Here is a 20,386-nt window from a genome sequence, read left to right as displayed (position 1 = left end):
TTTTTTTTTTTTTTTTTTTTTCGAGACAGGGTTTCTCTGTGTAGTCCTGGCTGTCCTGGAACTCAGTCTGTAGACCAGGCTGGCCTCGAACTCAGAAATCCGCCTGCCTCTGCCTCCCAAATGCTGGGATTAAAGGCGTGCGCCACCACCGCCCGGCTTCAATGATACATTTTTAACTTGTCACATATTTCTTCAAGTAAATAATTTTATTACATGAATTTTACAATAGACTGTTTCAATTCTCACAACCCACTTATTTTGGCCACTCTTACCTTTCATTTTACTTGAATACATGAGTCCCACAGTACAAATTTATTTTCTTCCAAGCATTTAACTTTTTCTTTTGAAGATAATTACGTGAAATTCTTTAAGTCTATATAATTATCACATCTAGAATTTTGTTGGGAGCCGACTTTAGTAGAAAGCGGCTAGATCAACTTTGCAGCCATCTGGAACCATATACTCTGATGAAAGACTTGGTTGTCAAAAGCCTGTAACAGCTGAAGCACACTCTGATAAATATATTGTTTATCCCACATAGCTTGTTTTGCTGTTTAGTGACCTCAGCTGTATGGTGCACATGGTAAAGTGTTTTCACCTGTGTTCTCCTGCTTGTGTATATAAATACCTCAGAATTCCCTTCAATAGGAGAGACTTGATCACACCCTGTCTGGTCTTCATTCTTCGCGTCGCTTGCCCCAAGAGCCCCACTCTCTCTCTTGACCAGAGCACTTAGCTCAACTAAAGCGTTGAGGCAGAAGCGTTGAGGAAGAGTACGGGTTCTCAACAGAATTTCATCCTTTATAATCTAAGTCTCCTTGTAGTACAGTCTTTCTTCCGACTAAAGAACTCTGACATTAGGAAATTATTTTATTGTGCGTATATGGGTATTTTGCTGCTTATTATTTTTATGTGTATTAGCATTTTGTTCTCTATACACCATGAGTATGCAGTGCCCTCAGAGAACATCTGAGCATCTGAAGGTGGAGTTACAGATAGCTGTGAGCTGCCATGTGGTGCTCAGATCCTTTGGAAGTTAGAGTCAGTGCTCTTAACCACTGAGCCATTCAAAATATACAGTATTTTGAATGCAACAAATTAGGAAATGAATTATTAGCCCTTGTTTATTCAAAAGGTCTGTGTTCCATATTAACTGATTTAAAAATTAGGATAGGGTGCAGACATGGCTCAGCCATTAAAAGACTAGGTCCACATCCAAAACGATTAAAGTAAAATACACTTCCATCCATAACCCAGTTCTAAAGGATCCGATGCTCTCTTCTGGCCTCCTTGGGTACTACATGTATATGATGCACAGACACATGCAGGGAAAACACTAATACTCATAAAATAAATACAATCTCAAAAAGGGAGGGTGGTAATAAGGATTCCTGTGGTACTCTTGCCAGCCACTTTAGCTCAGTCAGTAAACTATAGATCCACTGAGAAAGTTTGTCTCAAAACTAAAATGGAGAGTGAATGAGAAGGAAACTTGCTGTTGACCTACCTCTGGGTTCCATAGGTATGCAAATTCGCTTACACATAGACCTACACACACACACACACACATACAAAAAAAAAAACAATAAAAATACTGGGTACTAAGTCACTTTAAATAGCTTCACTAAGCAGAAACACTGGATATATATTTGTACTTTTGTTTAGGAAGAGAAAGATGTCTTGTGAGGAACAGAACATAAGACGATATACTCACACAGATATCACCATATTCCACCTGTCTTTTTCTTTTATGGTTCATAGCTATATCATTAATATAGTGATGTGATTAATCTTAGATATGACTATAACTATATACTAAGTTCTATAAGTTTTTTAAAAATATATCTCCAGTTGTCCAATAAAAATACTAATGATTGAATTAATTTTTTTAAATGTACTCTTTTTATTTTTAGGATAATAGTCTAAAATTGATTTCTCCACTATTAAATGTTGAAATTTGTTTATGCAGCTGAGAATATCACCATGTATTATTTATACCCATAACAATAATCCCCCATCCAGTTAATCGATCAGATAATAAGTTTTTCCCACTCAGTTACAACCCACCAATTTGTGCTACTAGCCAGATCTTGTAAAACAACATTTTCTTAAGAATTTGTTTATTCTTTCTTATTCTTAAATACATGAAAGTCCAAAGAGTTCCTCAAAAGAACCCTTCTTACCTTGGTCTTAATGTTAGTCCATGTCCCCTATCTCTGTAACTATAAATTCAGTAGCATAAGACTGTACTTAGGCTGAAATAGCATGGGAAAATTTATAGTTATTACTGTGCTCTTAAAGCTATACACATATAAATAACTATTCAAGAGAGTTTCAAAAAATCTAGTGTCCGTGTCCATGTACAGGTATGTGTGTGTACATGTAGATATGGTTGAGTGTGAGGGCACATGTGTGCATGTGAATATGAAGGCCAGAGGTCATCCTCGGATGTCATTCATTGGAAGTCTTGGACCTTGCTTTTTGAGACAGGGTCTCTGGTCTCTGAGACATGGACAGTGGAGTCTGGTGTGTCCTGATTAGGCCAGGGAGTCTGGACAGTGGGCCCTAGAGAACTGCCTACTTCCACTTCCTCAACATTGGGTTTTTCCTTATGTGAGTTCTAGGGATGGAACTCAGGCCCTCATGTTTGTCTTCTGAGTCATGACCTCAGCCCTATGTTATTTTTTATACTATGATTAATACTAAGATTCCTCCTCCCTAGATTCATTAAAAAGAAAAGAGGAAGAAAAAAAGGAGGAGGAAAAAGGATATTGGTGATGAGTTCTGGGACAGGAGAGATGACTCAGTGGTTAAGAGCACTGGCTACTCTTTTAGGAAGATCCAGGTAGGATTCCAACCAACCACAGGGCAGTTAACAACCATCTGTTAACTCCTGTTCCAAGGAATCTGATGTCCTCTTCTGGCCTCTGAGGGTACTGCATGGATGTGGTACACACATTAAATGCAGGCAAAACACACAACACACACACACACACACACACACACACACACAATAATGATGATGATGATGATAATAATATTAATAATTTTCTTTTTAAAACCTAGAAACAAAACTCTTGAGTTTAAAGTTCAACATTTGAAATAGCGTATTATTGAGACAATGGCTTTTTAGTTTCCTGTGCATGTTTACTGAACAACTGCTTGGTAGAGAAAAGGAAACAACAACATACGTCCAAAGAGGAATTACTTCATGCTTCTCCTCACAACTCTTGAGAACGTGTAGGTTAAAAAGAATGCCTCAGGTGGGCGTTGGGCTCATGTGTCTCCCAGCAGGCAGGCAGTTGAGACAGAAGCATTCTAAGTTTGAGGCCAGCAATGGTTGCACATTAAGATCTTGTCTCAAAAATCAAAATATCTATCACGTGAATCATCATTAATATTAGACCTTTTGTTTTTTTAAAACAATTTATTTTTTAAAGATTTATTTATTTATGTAAATGAGTATACTGTAGTTGTCTTCAGACACACCAGAAAAAGGTGTCAGATCACATTGCAGATGGTTGTGTGACACCACATGGTGGCTGGGAATTGAACTCAGAACCTTTGGAAGAGCAGTGTTCTTAACCACTGAGCCATCTCTCCAGCCCAGACCTTTTGTGGAAATCATTTTAGACAATTAAAAATGAGATTCATAGAATGTTTTCTTCTGACTTACATGACATATGACAGACAATGGAAAAATAATTCATTAACATATGTACTGATTCTCTAATTCCCACACAATATTGTATTTCCACTCATAATTTTAGCAGGCTTTAAGATTGTTCATTAGTATAAACAATCACTTTAGTTCTCACTTTAAATATTTTCATTTTTTTCACTCATTTTCCTAAGAAAATAGAAATCTAATTTGACAAGCACCATTACCTTTAAATGATTCCCTGCAGAAGCACCATGTAAAGGCAAAATTCCATGTATATTTTCACAGTTTACATTTGCACCAGCTTTTAGTAACTCTACAATTACATCATCAAATCCCCCACTAGATGCCTTGTGAAGGGGTGTCCAACCTGAAAAAGAAGAGAGAATAAAGCTGCTCCGTAACTATTAAGAGGCATGCAGCATCTTTATTTTGAGGGTGAACTTATTATGTTGGTGAACTCAGTAACTTTATTAAAATACATGTAAATGTACTAAGTATTGAATAAGAAATAACTTTAGAAGCATTGTTTCAAAACATATGAGCTTCATTTTGGGAAAAAGGGTAATGTCTTCCTAAATACTGTTGATAAAGGTGCCAAACCAGAAAGCGGGTAAATGCTCATCATTCCAGCTCAGTTTTGATAATATCTAGCTTTCATATCTCAGATCTGTGCTGCTACATTCCTATTTAAAGTGGCACCTGACTCAGTAAACCTTTGACTTTTCCTCTTTATGTACACAAGATTATTTTCTGTATAAGCATAATGCCACAAAAATGATTTTTGAAATAGGTTTAGAATAAGAAAGACAAAACAGGAAAAGAGGGCGTCACATAAAGGGAGCAGAGAGTAGGCAGCAGTTGGGACATTTTGCATTTCCTTCTGAGTCAGAGAATGGGATTAGAGCTTCCCAGGAGGAGCCGAACTCCCTGCCCTTCTCACTCTGTGCAGCCTTCTGAACGTCCTCAATTATAAGAACTGTTTCAAAGGAGACAGGCATTGAAACAATGACAAATCTTATTATTCACCAAACTAAAATGTGGTATAAAAATACAGTTCAAACTTAGCTAAGTATCACCCAGTATCAAAATTAGGGGCAAAAGGAAAAAAAAAAACAGTATTTCGGTGAGTTCAAATTAAAAAAACAAACAAACAATTAAAAGGACCCAAACCTTCATTGTCTTTTAGATTCACATCTGCTCCAGATTCTATCAGCACTTTCACTAGGGAAATATTTCCTCCTCTTGAAGCCACATGGAGCCGGCTTTCTCCTTTGGCATTCCTCTTATTGAGTCCACCTGTGTTCACTTCTGTAATTATGTCAAGAAAATCTGAGCCTTATTTTCTGCAAAATGCTCATTGTTTATAAAGGACCTTTTGGATTCTATTTTCTTTCATAGAAAATTCAGTACAAAATCAACTTCCAAAGAGCCCCCTTCTAAAGTCTTTTCTTTGCAGTGTACGTTAGAGAGATTAAGTTGGAACTAAAAACAATGAACAGGCCATGGTTTTCTCATTTCCTCCCCATATTCTGCCACATTACAGTAACTTTTTTGTTGTTTTTTTGTTATTTTTTTTTTAACTATCAAAGAAAATACAGAAGAACTGAGGGTAGACTTGAACAATTTTGGGTAAGGGGAATTGGAATGTCACTGCTAAAAAGTGAAATGCCTCAGCAGAATGTGGGATGTGCCAGTTCAAGTGTCGGCAGGAAGAATCATGGGAAAAAGCCTACCTGATCCCAAGCAGTGAGCACCTGGGGTCATCAGTTATGTTTGGACACAGGAAAACTGACTGAAAGCTGATATAAAGTTGGGACTCTGAGTTCCCTTTTCCAACTCAAATTGAATGGCAACCACTCACTTTATCTTATACTAAAACCCTCCTGAAACCCAGGAACCAAGAGGGTTGTTTTCTGCATGAACCTCATTAGAGAAGATAGAGACTGACAAGAAGGCAAAACAGAGGGCTAGGGCAAGGATCAGAAGAACACCCATCACACCAACAGCGTGAGCACTACCGAGTGAGTCCTTCACAAATGCAGACTCTCCAGCTCACAGCTATTCTAGAGAGCAAACCCTAAAGAATTCCAACTTCTGATGCTTGTGGTTTATGTACTCTTCTACCACTTGAATACTTCAACACTGAGTGAATTTAACTTCTTTGGTTAGGTCACTGCAGATTACAACACTTGCTATCTACCCACAGACTCATTTTCTTACCTTCAGCTTGTATTTCCTGAAGGCAAAACAGCTATATTGGAGAAGTCCATTCAGCAACAAATTTAAGACCACCAGTCCATAGGCACTGAGGCCTTTAGTACAATCACATCCAAGAACTGATCTCTGCAGTCACATGATCTTAAAGCCCTCCCTAGTCCAGCCTTTAGGTGAGAGCCAGTCCCAAATAACGCCTATATTGAAACCTATTAAAATTACTGTTAAAGAACCTGGTGAATTAGTGCTCAATTCCTGATCTACTGAAGACAAATGTGCATGTTGCTTTTAAGAACTATTAAGTTTGTGATAATCTGTTCTTAACAACAGAGGCAGCTAGTATACTTAACTGAAGCAGAGTCTGAGGGTAGGACTAGGCAATCTGTATTTTAACAAGCTAACCAGGTGATGCTGACACAAGCTAAGGTTAGAGAACCACAGGATTAAGTATGATACACTTCCTGCTCCATTTATTAAATACCAGCCACCTAACATGTTAAGGTACCAGATAAAAGAGTATTGTCTATAAAATGGATTCTTGAGTTAACATGAATTACAATACCTTCAGGGCTATTTTCTTGTGTGCGCATGTGTGTGTTTGTGTTGCATGCAAGCTGGTGTGCAGATGTGCACAAGTGGACATATGCCTACAGTACAGAGCGGGACACTGGGTATTTGCCTCTAACAGTTTTTGCCTTCTCGCCTTTACAGGGTTTCTCATCAAACAACTGGTTAGACTGGCTGACCAGTAAGTTCTTGGGATCTGCATCTCTATGCTTAATGACAGGATTACAGACAGGTGAGGTCATGCTCAGTTTTTACACTGGTGCTGGTGCTTCAACTCACGTATCAATGCTTGCAAAGCATGTGCTCTTACTGAGGTATGTACGCACATCCCCATTCTTTAACAGACAATGTCCTAATGACATTCAGACAAAAATAAAACATAGTATTTTTTGTACACTCATTATTCTATACTGGAAAAATACAAAGAGAAAGACAGAGGGAGGGAGGGAGAGAGAGAGAGAGAGAGAGAGAGAGAGAGAGAGAGAGAGAGAGAGAGACTAAATTATTAAGTACAAAGCATTCAAGGGCATTCAAACTGAAAATCCAAAGTGAAAAATCTCTTTCAACAGTTCTTACTGTAGATGGTACAAGTTCTATTACCTTGTTCATGGTGTATACAAACACAGAAAAGAAGGTATCAACCAGTGGTGATGCCTATGGACTGACTACAACACTGACCAGAAAGGCAAAATATCCTTGAAGGTACAATAGTGATACTTCTATCCTGGTGGTAACCAAGAGCTGTCTAATTGGACTTAAGGTCCACTCAATAGAAGGGGTTCATATCTAGTACTGTAAACCTAGACAACTAACCATGACTGGTGAGGCCATAGACCTAGAGGTTAACCTACTATGGCCACTTTCTCAAACTATTATAAACCCTGTCATCTTTAATTTATTGTTATACTCATAGGTTAGTGTAGCTTTCACCCCTCATCAAAGAAGCTCCTTTTTGCAGCAGACAGAAACTATGCCTGATCAAAATATAAAGAGCAAATGACATATCTACAATACAATTCCAATATCTAAGGTCCAGGGAATAGCACAGAAGAGGGAGAAAAAAGACTGTAAGAGCCAGAGAACCAGGACCTTCCTATGTGTGACACAGAAGCTCCATCCATGAAATCTCCATAATATGGTTACCTAAACAAGAGCAATACTAGGTATCCTTATAGGTTATGTTTATATATTTATTTGCCACATATGAAGTAACAATAATTAGTAAAAAGAAGTCATGAATTCAAGAGGAAGGTATATGGGAAGGACTGGAGGGAGAATGATATAATACAATAAAGATGTAAAATCTTAAACATTAAAAAATTGAAGTAAAAATTATTCAGTGTTACTATTGCTTTACATTTTTACAACATTTAACTGAAATTTTAAAAGAATATGGCACAAATTCTAAGGATACAGATGGTACTATTATACTAAACATCTCCTTAAGACTTGGAGTAGTCTGAAGGGGCGTTACTATTAGTAAGTCCTCTGCCTTCCTTTCTTGTCCTTTGTAGCAGTGCGCCATAAACATTTTTACTTAATGACCCATTTCTGCCAAAGAAATGTTTGGATGATCTGGTATACAGATGAACCAATCAATTACAGATAACTCATAGAGATTATTTTTAAATAATATTTTGGTATACATATAAATCTGCATTAACTAAAGATGAAATCAAATTTGTATATTAAGGAGATATATATATTTGTTATATAAAAATTATATAACAAATTATATCTCTGCTGAGTATTTTACACTGTAGGATGTATGGCATCTTTAACATTTGTGATAGTTAAGAGTCATTCTCAACTTGACAGGATCTAGAATTATATAGGAGACAAGCTTCTGGGCATGTCTGTTAAGGGAATTTCTAGATTGAATTAATTAAGGCGAGGAGAGCTATTCTAATATTATTTCATGAGCTGGAATCTGGGTAGGATAGGAGAAAGCAAGCAGAGTACCAGCATGTATAGCTTTCTGCTTCCTTACTGTGGATACAATGTGACCAGCTGCCTCATGCTTGTTTTGCTATGCCTTCCTCTACTATGATAGATATAGATGATAGATAGATAGATATAAATAGATGATAAATGGATGGACAAGATATATCTTTATCTTTGAACTATAAGCCCAGAAAATTGTTCCACCTTTAAGTTGCATCTCTATAGGTATTAGTTCAACAATTAGAATATTAACTAGTATAACAAATTTTCAGAGCTGATTGATATTTCAATGTTATATTCATCAATACAAAGAATGCTACTTCACATAAATAAAAAGTACAAATGGCCATCTAGAAATTGTTGGAAGTTCTGTCCTAATCCCAAGTCAAAATTCATTCAGTTGTTTCTTTTATGCAAGTCAAGTCAGCAATTCAAACAGCAATTTTTCAGATCAAACAGTCTAATACAATACAATTTAAAGATACACTAAATTAATACTTAGTACACGTTGAGTACTTATGGTAGGAAATTATTGTCTTCATTTATCATAATTAAACCATTACATTTCTATAAGAATAATGAACTTTGTATGTGTAGTAAGAAGAAAAAAACCAAAACACTGGAATTCATACTATACAACAGTGTCAAATCTGACCTGTCAGACATTGCTCACTGCCTCTCTGTGGCATGAAGGGATGGAGAACATGTACGGGTTAAAGACAAAAGGCATGTTTTGTGCTCAGAACTAAGGCTGCACTGAACTTGCATGGCATAACACCTTCAAGTAACACCTTCAATTCATTAACCTTTAATTTCAGGCATGTGACTCTTTTGAGGTACCAGCCCAGGTATAAAAGTGTGCTTCACAGATTTGTGAAGCTTTATCAACTACCCTCCATCTAGATCTACTTTATGCAGTACAGCATCTATATATCCTTTCCCTTTTTATGCTGTTTTCTATAGGGTGTCACTAGGTGGCCTGGACAGCTGGAACTCAGTGTATAGAACTGTATCCCCTGCAACTCAGAGATAACTGCCACTACATTTTCAGCATCTAAAAACTCTGTATTATTCTCTGTGTGTCCTTTTTTTTTTTTTTTTTTTTTTTTTTTTTTTTTTTTTTACTTAAAAAAATAGGAAATATTCTTGAATTCTGTTTCTTCTGGGTGTCTCTGATCTAAGTAGTTTACTTTGATATCTTTCATACTGGAGCATTTCATAAATAGCTGTTGATTTTTCTATTTAAATGAGGGAAAGTAAAATGAGAATCAAAAATCTGTGCCTGGAAGGAGGAGGTCAGTAGAACTGAGGGCAAGGTTAAATTCACTGCTGCCATGGTTGGGAGACAAACTAGTATAACAGAACAAGGGAACCTCCTGATGTCAACACCTATAATTCTCAATCCCCTGTTCGAGTTGCCTACAGTTTGGAGGAATGGCATGCATACACAAAGTCACACTTAAATATAATTAAGTGCTAGCAGGGATGTATGGTGGTTTCTTGGGTCAGCTCTAAAAACTTATAAGCTAGTTGGGTTTAAACAACAGAAATGTATTTTGCTACCTGAAATCTCAAATGCAGACACCACCAGTAGGGATGTGCACTGGAAGCTTTAGGGTACAGATCTTCCCTGTCTCTTCCAGGGGCTGGTGGCTGTTGACTTCTTTGGCTTCACCAGCTTGAGGCTACATGAACTCCTTTATTCTATCTTCTATGTCTCAAATTCCTCTCTATCTTTCTATTATAAAGAAACTTCCTTAGATTTAGGTTTCTTCTAGATAATTGAGAATGGTCTCCTGCAAAGACCATAATTTGATTATTTATGTAAATATTCATTTTCTAAAGAATATTCAATTGTTTACCACAGAGGTGTTATTCACAAGTTCCAGAGAAATAGACTCCTTATGAAAGGACTATCATACACTCCACTGTAGGAAGCATGACTATAAAGGTCTTCAATTTATATAAATGGAGAAATTTGGGCTCACACAGAAAATGCCTTATCCAGTATCTTCTCTCCCTTATAACTACACATAAATTGACTTTTTTAGTGCTTAATATTTAATCTGAGGTGATATGGGTTGTTGTTCATCACAGGATTAGTTCTAAGAAGCACCAAAGGAGAATTAGCTCATTAGACAAATATAAGACAGCTGATTAATGGCAAAAAATAGTGTCCATGTTTCTTTAATATTCCTTAAATTAAAAGGGCAAAATGTGTGTGTCTTAAGAATCAGAGAGTTATACAATTCTAATCCTCCCAGCAAATATTCTTGATGATTGTGTTGTTTATCTACTCTAATGTAAGAAACCGAAAGCCACAGACAGCGATATGACAAAACAGTATCTGGAGACTACTGGGTATTCTCAAGTGGAGCTTAACAACGAACGTAACTGAATTAATCTCATGGCTAAATGAATGTGCTCCAGCAGAAACAACAAACAAAACTCCCCACTAGTCTAACTAAACGTTTAAAAATTATTTGAAGTACAGTTGATAACAAGGCTTAATTACAAAACTTTGATATAAACATTTATACAAACCTTGGCTGCAGGAAGCTTTCAAGGAACTTTTTCTTTTTCTGAAATTCTTGTCTTTTTTGTGATCTTCGATATCACAAGGACTGTGAGTTTCAGAGTCCATGTTTTCCCTTTTCTCCTCACAACCTTTTAAAGTTCTTTCAGCTGTGCCAGCATCATTAGTTAACTCTGCATCTGAAACACAACCATATTATAGATTTGCAGCTCCTTTTACTGCTGGTATGACAAGAATATAAAACTGTTCTTCCAGAGTTTTGGTTTCAAGAACTACTTATGAGGAGCCCTTAAAACACTTCTACAGATCATAGCCCAGATGATAGAGCATAGGCCTCTTAATTGCAAGTCAAGCACAAACACCTACTATGCTTATCAGCTTCCCAAGTCATGACCCACATGATGGCCTCGTGCTTTTCAGCTGGGCTAAAGGATAAATAGGATTCAGTTGTAAATTTCAACAGAGGGAGATCTATAAGAAATGTACAAATTGAGAAATATTGATACCTGATTTATGAACAATTTCCCTCTCCTTTCCTTGGCTAAGTTGTGAGGAATTGGCCAATTCTTTGTTCACACTGTCAGTGGAATAAAAATCTCTATTCTGCATGGGCTCATTTCCTGGAAGGGCTTCTCCGCTGTTCTCAGCTTTAGTTATGCCTATTACTTGAGAATGAACAGCTGTTGGTAGAGAGCTACTTGAAGAACCTGGGCTTTGACCTTTCTTGGGATGATCCCTGTCAGTGTCTCGCTTCTTTTCCACATTAGGTATATCAGCTTGATTGACTAAAAGACTTGAGTCTCTGTGGGCTAGAAAATCCTGGGATCCTTTTAATAGCTCCACCTCAACAGACAATGGTGAAAGTTTCTGTGTTGAAGGTGGTCTTGTACAAGATATAGAACTTTGCTCAGTCTTGCTATATGTGTGATCAAAAGTTCCATGTATACACTTTTTATAATTTGGAATATGTTGTGCAGAAATTAATGTACTACTTGAATCACAAGAATTAACAGGTTCCTCTTGAGGGTGTATAGTTAGGGTACCAACTTTTAGGTCATTTTCTTGTGAAAAATAGTTTTCAGAAGATAGAAGCTGTTGAGAATCTACTTCTTTATCTGTCATTATCTCTTTGTGATGACAGTGGCCCATGCCCTCTTTTGGAGATGCTATGGACTTGTCGGAGGTGTGGCTATTTCTGTCAGCAAAGCTTCCCCTTATGAAGGAGAGGAAAGAATCTTCCCATTTATTAATCATCTTCTTACCTTTTTCATCTGAGGTATTGTTTCCAGGGGACTTATATGGGCCACTGTATTGATCTTGGTTAGCATGAGGTTGTTGATCTGTAGTTACAGGTAATAATTTTATTTCTTTATATGATGAAAGTTCAGAGACAGAAGCGGTTTCAGTTTGATCAATGGACCCTAAGAACTGCGTTTCCTGACTATCTGATGGATCCAGGACGTGAGTATCTGACTTTCTGGAAACCAAACAAGCCTCATTGTTCCCAATGCCATTTTCCAAGCTTGATAGAGTTGGGGCAGAAAGTTCACACGACTCTTCTGGAAGGTCCCTGACAGTCTGGACAGCATGCTGCTGCTGAGTGAGTAATTCATTCATTCTCCTCAAAGAATAAATAGCTATTTCCGGACTTAAATTGTAGTCTTGATCATCGATTTGAGTCTTTTTTTGTTGTAGATTTTTTTGTCCTTTAGTTTTAGACACATTAGTTTGGCTACCTTTCACACTGTTTAGATTACTCCTTCTGAATCCTGTATAGTCCATTTGGTTAATAGTTGACTGCCAAGGCTTGGAATTGCCAAATTTTGTGGTATTGAAGTTTTCCTGGCAATGTTCAAATACATATTCTTTATTCATAAATAAATTGTTGCTTCCTTTATTGATTTCTAAATGTCCTGGTTCTTGCCTATTAAAAATTTCATCACAAATAAACTCAGTATAGTTATTAGAATTTAATTTTGGTTTCTATAAAAGAAAGAAAAACAAACAAAAACATGGTTAGCTTTAATTCCAGCTGCAGATCTATGGATCGATCTGCATGAGATCTACGTAAGACACTGTAAAGGGAGCGTTACAGAAATATTTTCAAGACATTATCGTCTTCCAACTATCACACAGCAAAAGAAGTCACTTCCTTTGCCATCTAGAAGAAATATAGATAAGGCAGTGGAAGTTAAGATTTTAAAACCCAAGAAGATGACTTCTATAATGGGCTCTCTGGAAACCTGACTGTAAGATGCTAAGAGTAAAGCAAGAGCATCGCTTCTGACTGGCCATGACTCTACACCAGGTGAAGAGTGGCCTCCCACACTAGCAAATCTGTACCAGTCCCCATAAAGAGCAACAGAAAGGAAACGGCTTATAGTATGTTCCCCTAGAATATTCACTTACTTAAGTACTTCTCAGACTAAGAACCTTCTGCTATCTCATGCAATTATTTAAAGCGCCTTAAACCAAAAGTGAACTCACTACCTGATCATGTTTCCCAGTCTTTCTTTCCCTCTGGTAACCTATAGAAATAACCAGCAGGTACAGACCTACAAAAGCATTCATTACTAAATACAGTTATACCTTGTTCTGAAACATATCTTCTACATGTGCTGTGTCAGTATTGTTCCTTTGAGCTGCAAACAAAACAAGAAAATAAAGAGAAACAGTTTCCAGTAGTTATACTTTAGACTTCTAGCCCTGAATTTTTTTGGCATGAAAAAAAGAAAAACAAAAAACAAAAAACAACAACAAAAAAAACCACCTGGAGTGTGTGGCCAGCAGGTTTGTACTCAGGCCTGAAGATGTGAAGTCAAGCCCTAGATCCCACAGGTAGCAGGACTAATTTCCCAGAGGTGTCCTTTCCCTTCTACATATCCACCTAGCATGCTCACACCTGGGCTCACATACATGAACACACATAAACACACAGGCATACTCAAAGTAAATAATTTTAAAATAGAGGGAATATGTGAAATCATGAAAACATTTTAAATTAAAGTTGGCACACACAGCATGACTATATAGTTTCCAATATTTATTCTAAGCTTAGAGGAAGAGTGCCGACCTAAGATACAAACGCGCTTTCATTTGATCAGCTTGGGGAGGGGTGCCGACCTAAGATACAAACGCGCTTTCATTTGATCACTAGCATTTCAAATCAAAGTTGAAACAAAGCCCCCTTCAACTAAAATTTAAAAACAAATGTCTTCTACAAGTATATATATTTCTTAAGACAAAAATTCCCATTATGTTGGAAAATAGAATGCTAATTAATGACAGAATTCAAATGTTCTGGCTTCAGAAATAGTCAAACCACCTGCTGAAGCAGACAAAATTGATACATTCTCTCACAAAGAAAGAATGAAGTCCAAGTCCTAAGGAGAAAGAGTAGAAATTCCTTTGCATGAAGGAAATTCTTCATGAATTAGGCAGCACTCTTTTGGCTCTGGGTTAGAGAACTGGGAATTAGATTAGAGGAGGAGAAATAGTGATCAAGGTTCCAGGATTTGGAGAAAGTTAGAATTCTTGAGAAAACACTGCCAGGAAAGAAAAAAGTCTCTTTTATTACAAAATAAAGAAGTCAAGTAAGTAAGTACATCATCAAAGCAAATTTTATACTTGATAAACTTTTGATTCTAGCTGATATTTATTTGCAATTTTTATATGCCTTGAAATGACTGTTTTACGCATCTATGTCAATATGCTTTTATCAAGTTATTGCTTGTCTCTTCTAATGTGATTAGGTTTCTAAGAGTGAGCTCTGCTCTAAAGAACTTGATTTGCTGCTTTGTGGCTGTTAGGAATCAGTGAAAGCAGCCCCAGGTCATATGTCTATAGTCCCAGACACTGAGGAGGCTGAGGCAGGATGATGGCTTGAACTCATGGGCTCAAGAACAATCTAAGTAATATAAATCACATTTTAAAAATTCAGTAATGTTTTCTCTTTATTATTATAAAAATGAGACATGTTGGTCTAGGTCTCAGGCCATAGTCAATAGCACTTAAATAATTACATGCCCTAAACATTTTTTGATCCATTTTTTTAAAGGGAAAAGTTTTAAATTAAAATTGTAGACATAAAATTCTGGTGGAAACATCCTCTTGGATATGGGGAAAGAGGAATGGGATGAGGAACTGTTGGAGGGTGGACTGGGAAGGGGATAATGACTAGACTGCAAAAAATATTAAAGAATGATAATAATTTTAAAAAGAAAAAATTTTTAAAAGGCTATAATGTAATGGAAAAATAATAAAATACATCTATAAAGAAGAATCAATCTCATGACCAAGAATCATAATGGTATGTATGTGTGTGTGTATATCTCTCTATATAAACACACACATATATATGTGTATATATATGTATATATATGTGTGTATATATATAATCCCCTTATATACACTCAACATTAATCAGAAAAACTGCCTTATATTAAATATGATCCAGTTGGGAAGGAAGTATGCTTTCAATATTATGGGAAACAACTTAGATCAAGAAAAGAGCTTTCCTAGCAGAGTTATCAAAAGGCTTCTAATAACAATCACTAAACATGATGTTTTGAAGAAGCCCGAGTACTGCCATTTTAATAATGTAGTCTCACAGGATCTAGTCATTTCTTTATCACATTCTTCACTATAATTGTTTGCAACCCATTTATTTTAAATTCATTTTGAATTATTAGGTGTTATGTATGTAATTCGTACATAATGTATAGTAAGCCATGAATAAAAGAATAAATCAAAGAGAGGGAGGGAAAAAAGAAAAAAGGAGGAAAGAAGGAGGGAGGGAGGAATGAAGGGAGTAAGTAAGTTTCTACAGAAAACAGATTCTTTCAAAGATGGTGGTGCTCAGTGTTTGGTTGTCCAGCACGTGTCTGCTGGGCAGCACTCTGAAGTGAGACTACAGATCCTGGCTGCCTGGGTCACTGGAACTGCCTTTCCTCCTCATCTTTTCCAAAGCCTGGATCCTCAGCTTTTCTTTTCATTACTGCGCTATTCTGCCAAAACCCCTCCATTTTTAGCCTTAAAATAATTGTCTACCATGAAAGAATTCTTACAGAAAAACTGTTATGCTATCACAGAACTGATACAACAAGCATAGTTGCCTTTCTCGCCTCCAGAGAGAGGCAGAGCTTTAGCAGAGATTAGATTCCCACTGTCAGTTTAAGATTCCTTCAGATTAGAGAGAAAGGAATTGTACTAGAAGAATTCTCACATTCATTTTCCTGTACACAAAGAGAAATTCTGAAAAGATAAGCTTTAGTTACTAAAGGTAATAATACTCAATATCTTCGAGAGAATTATCTCTTGGAAATTTTTTAAATTAAAATTGTAGGTTAAGAACCAAGAGGCAGTGCTGAAGAGATGGCTCAGTGGTTAAGGGCACTGACTGCTTTTCCAGAGGTCCTGAGTTCAATTCCCAGCAACCACATGGTGGATCATGGCCATCTGTAATGGGATCTGGTGCCCTCTTCTGGTGTGTCTGAAGAGAGCAATGGTGTACTCATATGCATAAAATAAATAAATAAATCTTAAAAAAAAAAAAAAAAAAAGAAAGAAAGAAAGAAAAGAAAAGAACTAAGAGGCAACTCTGGGTTAAGGTAATTGCTACCAAGCAAGAAGTTTAGTTCAATCCCTAGGACACAAATGATAGAAGGAGGGAGTCAATTCCCATAGGTTGTCTGACCTCCACACACACATGCTATGGTACATGTGTCCATGAACACATACAATAAACAAACAACTAAATGTAATAAAACACATAGAAATGGGAGTGCTGGTTGAGAAAACTGGGTGTTCAGGTACATCTTCTGAGTGGAAACACAGTTTTTGTTTCAGGCACGCTATTCAAAATGTATTTGCCCAATGGATACTGTGTACAAAGCCAATTCTATATTCATAAGGAGATAAAGATTCCTTTCTTCATGGAGCTTAGATTCTATATAAAGATGACATAAATAAAACAATATATAAAGAGCCTCCTGTGCCAGCACATTATGTGCTACAGAGAAAGCCTCAGTAGAACAATGTAAGCAGTACTAGAATGAATGCAAATATTCCAAAATAAATATAAAAACAAAATCTTCTCTCCTTGAGTGTGGGTGAACTTAGTGACTCATTTCATTTATGTATTGTTCACAAAGAAAACATAGTAAAAGTTATTGCATAAGATAATATTATGAAAAGAATGGAAGGCCAACTCCCTTTAGCCAAGGAATGTTATAATGTTACCCCCAAAAAATCTCATGGATACATTAAGGAGAGTATAAAAATACGTCATGAGCCTGGAGGTGGTGACAACACAGCTTTAATCTCAGAATTTAGGAGGCAGAGGCAGGCTTTGAGTTCAAGCCAAGCCTCATCTACAGAGCAAGTTCTAGGACAGCTGGGATGACTCAAAGAAGCCCTGTCTCGGGGGGGGGGGGGGAGTGAGGAGGAAGGGAGGAAGGGAGAGAGACAGACAGACAGACAGACAAGACAGACAGACAGACAGACAGACAGACAGACACAGAGAGCACAAACAAAATGCCATGTATTTAAAGTATTTTAAAATAATATTTTATTGATAATCACAGATCAAATTATCTTGTCATCCAACTTGATAGTATAACAAATAGAAAATCAAATTATGTCCATAAGAAAAGCCTCTTAGGGAATAGATAATGGATACACACACACACACACACACACACACACATTTTTCCATCCACATCACTAAGGTGGCTAGAACTAATTGTAATTTCTATCATACCAAAAATCTGTTGGAAATAAAGCAGCAACTTGTAAACAGTTTCATATTTGTGTATTTATTATTTATGTATTATTTTTTGTGGTAGGGTCTCGCTATACAACACTGGCTGTCCTGGAACTCACTATATAGAACACAAACAAACCTCAAACTCAGAGATCTGCTTGTCTCTGCCTCCCAAGTGTTGGGATTAAAGGTGTGCACCACTACACCTGGTCTGCAAAAGGGTTCTTACCTATTTACAATGCCACAGCTGGAGGAAAACCAGGATCTTTCTTTTTCTTTTAGGGTTCTTTTCTTATGTACAATTGCAAACACGCAGTGAGTTTTAATAAAAGAGTGGAACAAAGAAATCATTGAATGTACTTTTTCAAAAGTTGTAGGAGGAATGAATTCAGTTCCCACAATTCTAAGTTCAGTTTCTGTAATTCTATCAACATGAGAAACTATAACAGAGACTTCAGTCTTACCTGATAGGTGACATTTTGTATGTTGAGGAATATATCTCATAAGGAGATTCTCCATAAATGAATCTTTGGCCTCATCCAAAGCACACCTTCCATAGTCACATTTAAGTAATGGATCAGCTCCATTCATAAGAAGTAATTCTGCCACCTAGCAAAAGATTGTTCATGTAACAGAGCCAGACAAAGGGTATATTATTATAAATGTGCTAGCACATAACTTTAAACACCACCAAACACTCAGTTCCAAAACACTGGGGTTATCTGTAAAATCTCTGCCCAATAAGCATAAGTGGTAACTGTACTAAGTCATAATTTGTTTAAATAGAAATCCTTATTCTTATAAAGAACTAAAAAGAAACGAGAAAAGGGGAGAAAAGAGAAGAAAGGAGAAAGAAAGGAGAAAGAAAGGAGAAGTAGTGGCGTGCTTTGTGAGGAAATGCTGGTTTACTTTGTCTTCCTCCCTAAAGCCTACAACTTTGGTCTCATCCTGAGACAAATGGCAGATAATGATTCCCTAGAATTGGAAGACTTGGGGGTCAAAAAGAAGTGCCAGTTAAAAAAAAATAAAGGTTTTTCTTTAGTATTAAAAACATATAGAAAAACATAACACAGTGATAGTTACCAAATTTGTTACTAGACCAAATCCAGTTAATTGTACACTTAATGAGTCAATTTTATCACATATCAATTATGTCAATAAATATGATTTTAAAATGAATCCTACTAGTTTTTCTTCACAAATATTTTTCCTAATATTTTACTTCAAAAACTTTCAATCATGCAAAACACTGAAACAGGAATGCAATGGAAGTCTGGCATGTTGGCACACACCTTTAATCCCAGCATTCAGGAGGTAGAGGCAGGGGGATCTTTGAGTTTGAGGCTACCCTGGTCTACACAATGAGTTCCAGGACAATCAGGGCTATGTAGAAAAACCCTGGGTCAAAAACAAACAAATAAACAAGAATACAATGGACACATATATCCTTTTTTGATCAAAAATGGATATTCCCCCACTTCATATATATGTATAAGTCCAACCAGAAATGAATAGCTTTTAAAATAAGTGGTTGTAAACACAGTGACATTTCACCTCTAAGTATTTAAGCGTGATCTTCTAAGAACTCTCACATGACCATGATTGTAGTGTTACATGGCTTAGAAAATAACCAACCACATATCGCTAGTATCATTCATCCAGTATCTAGTGCATATGCATTCATGTGCTCCAAAGTGTCCCAAAACACATGTTCCAACAGCGGCTCACACATCCCTTTCCACTTCTTTTTCTTTTAAGTACTCACTTTTTTGTAATGATTACATTTGTTCTTACAGATGTCCTGATAAGTTCATCTTAAAGTGATGAAAACACTCAATATCTTATAGTGATGAAAACACTTAACTATTCTATGATTCCTTAAACTGAAAGTTTGCTTAGATGGAGTGATTTGAGATATGTGATCTATAGCTAATATTTTATATGTTTCATACTTTTATCTTTAGCTGTGAGGCAGAAGGGTGCACGGTGCCTGTAATTATTAAACATGAATTCAATAAAAGAAAAGAAAAAAAACCAAGTCCTAGAACCTTAATTTACAAAGACAGAAGGACTATAGTAACAGCCTGTTCAGCCTACACATACATGGTTTCAGAGTATCAGAAATAATGGCGCAATGAGACTCACATAAACATTCTAAGTGACACAGATGATGGCAGCAGCAGCACTGCTGACCATCCTTGGAGACAGAGATGACCACAGTGCAGTAACATTCCTGGCACTAGACACTGTCACTAACCCCAAGCTTCTGCTAATGTTACTCATTACTACTACTGTAATCATCTAAAGATTTGATTTCAAGTGGTCTGTTCTGACTCCATTTTGTATTCTTAGCTCTCAGCCCACTACCTCCCGCTTCCCTCAACAGACCCACCTGTCTTGGTAACACATCTGAGCTTTTTATGGCCTTGACCATGGTCCAGATGTATTCACCAAAAATAATACGTACATTATGTCTAAAATAACTACGATGCTCTGCCAAGAATGAATGTTTCAAGGTTATTCTGAACCTCATCTAAGTTGGATGTAAATGATGGTCTTCGTGGGTTCTCCTTTAAAAACTCTGCACCCCTGAGCATGGACTCCAAGAAACTCTTCAGAGACACGAGTTTGCTCTGGGTCTGGCCATCAATAAAAAAAAAAAAAAAAAAAAACTTAAACCTTTTAATTAGCTTAATCA

At 36.7% G+C, this 20,386-nt stretch overlaps 1 protein-coding gene across 1 annotated transcript in view; it reads right to left on the bottom strand.

Annotated features, from left to right (window-relative positions):
* The window catches only part of Ankrd31 (ankyrin repeat domain 31), a 162,627-nt gene that overhangs the window by 64,366 nt on the left and 77,875 nt on the right, over window positions 1–20,386 (bottom strand). Inside the window, exons 12-17 of the mRNA XM_076927219.1 lie at window positions 18,153–18,297; window positions 13,515–13,567; window positions 11,432–12,908; window positions 10,934–11,104; window positions 4,835–4,972; window positions 3,889–4,031 (exon numbers count right to left, since the gene is read on the bottom strand). Of these exons, the coding sequence (XP_076783334.1) occupies window positions 3,889–4,031; window positions 4,835–4,972; window positions 10,934–11,104; window positions 11,432–12,908; window positions 13,515–13,567; window positions 18,153–18,297 (2,127 nt within the window). The remainder of the gene's footprint in view (window positions 1–3,888; window positions 4,032–4,834; window positions 4,973–10,933; window positions 11,105–11,431; window positions 12,909–13,514; window positions 13,568–18,152; window positions 18,298–20,386) is intronic.

The sequence above is a fragment of the Arvicanthis niloticus genome, chromosome 29 (assembly GCF_011762505.2).
Source record: "Arvicanthis niloticus isolate mArvNil1 chromosome 29, mArvNil1.pat.X, whole genome shotgun sequence".
NCBI lineage: Eukaryota > Metazoa > Chordata > Mammalia > Rodentia > Muridae > Arvicanthis > Arvicanthis niloticus.
This window is presented reverse-complemented; position numbering and strand designations above follow the sequence as displayed.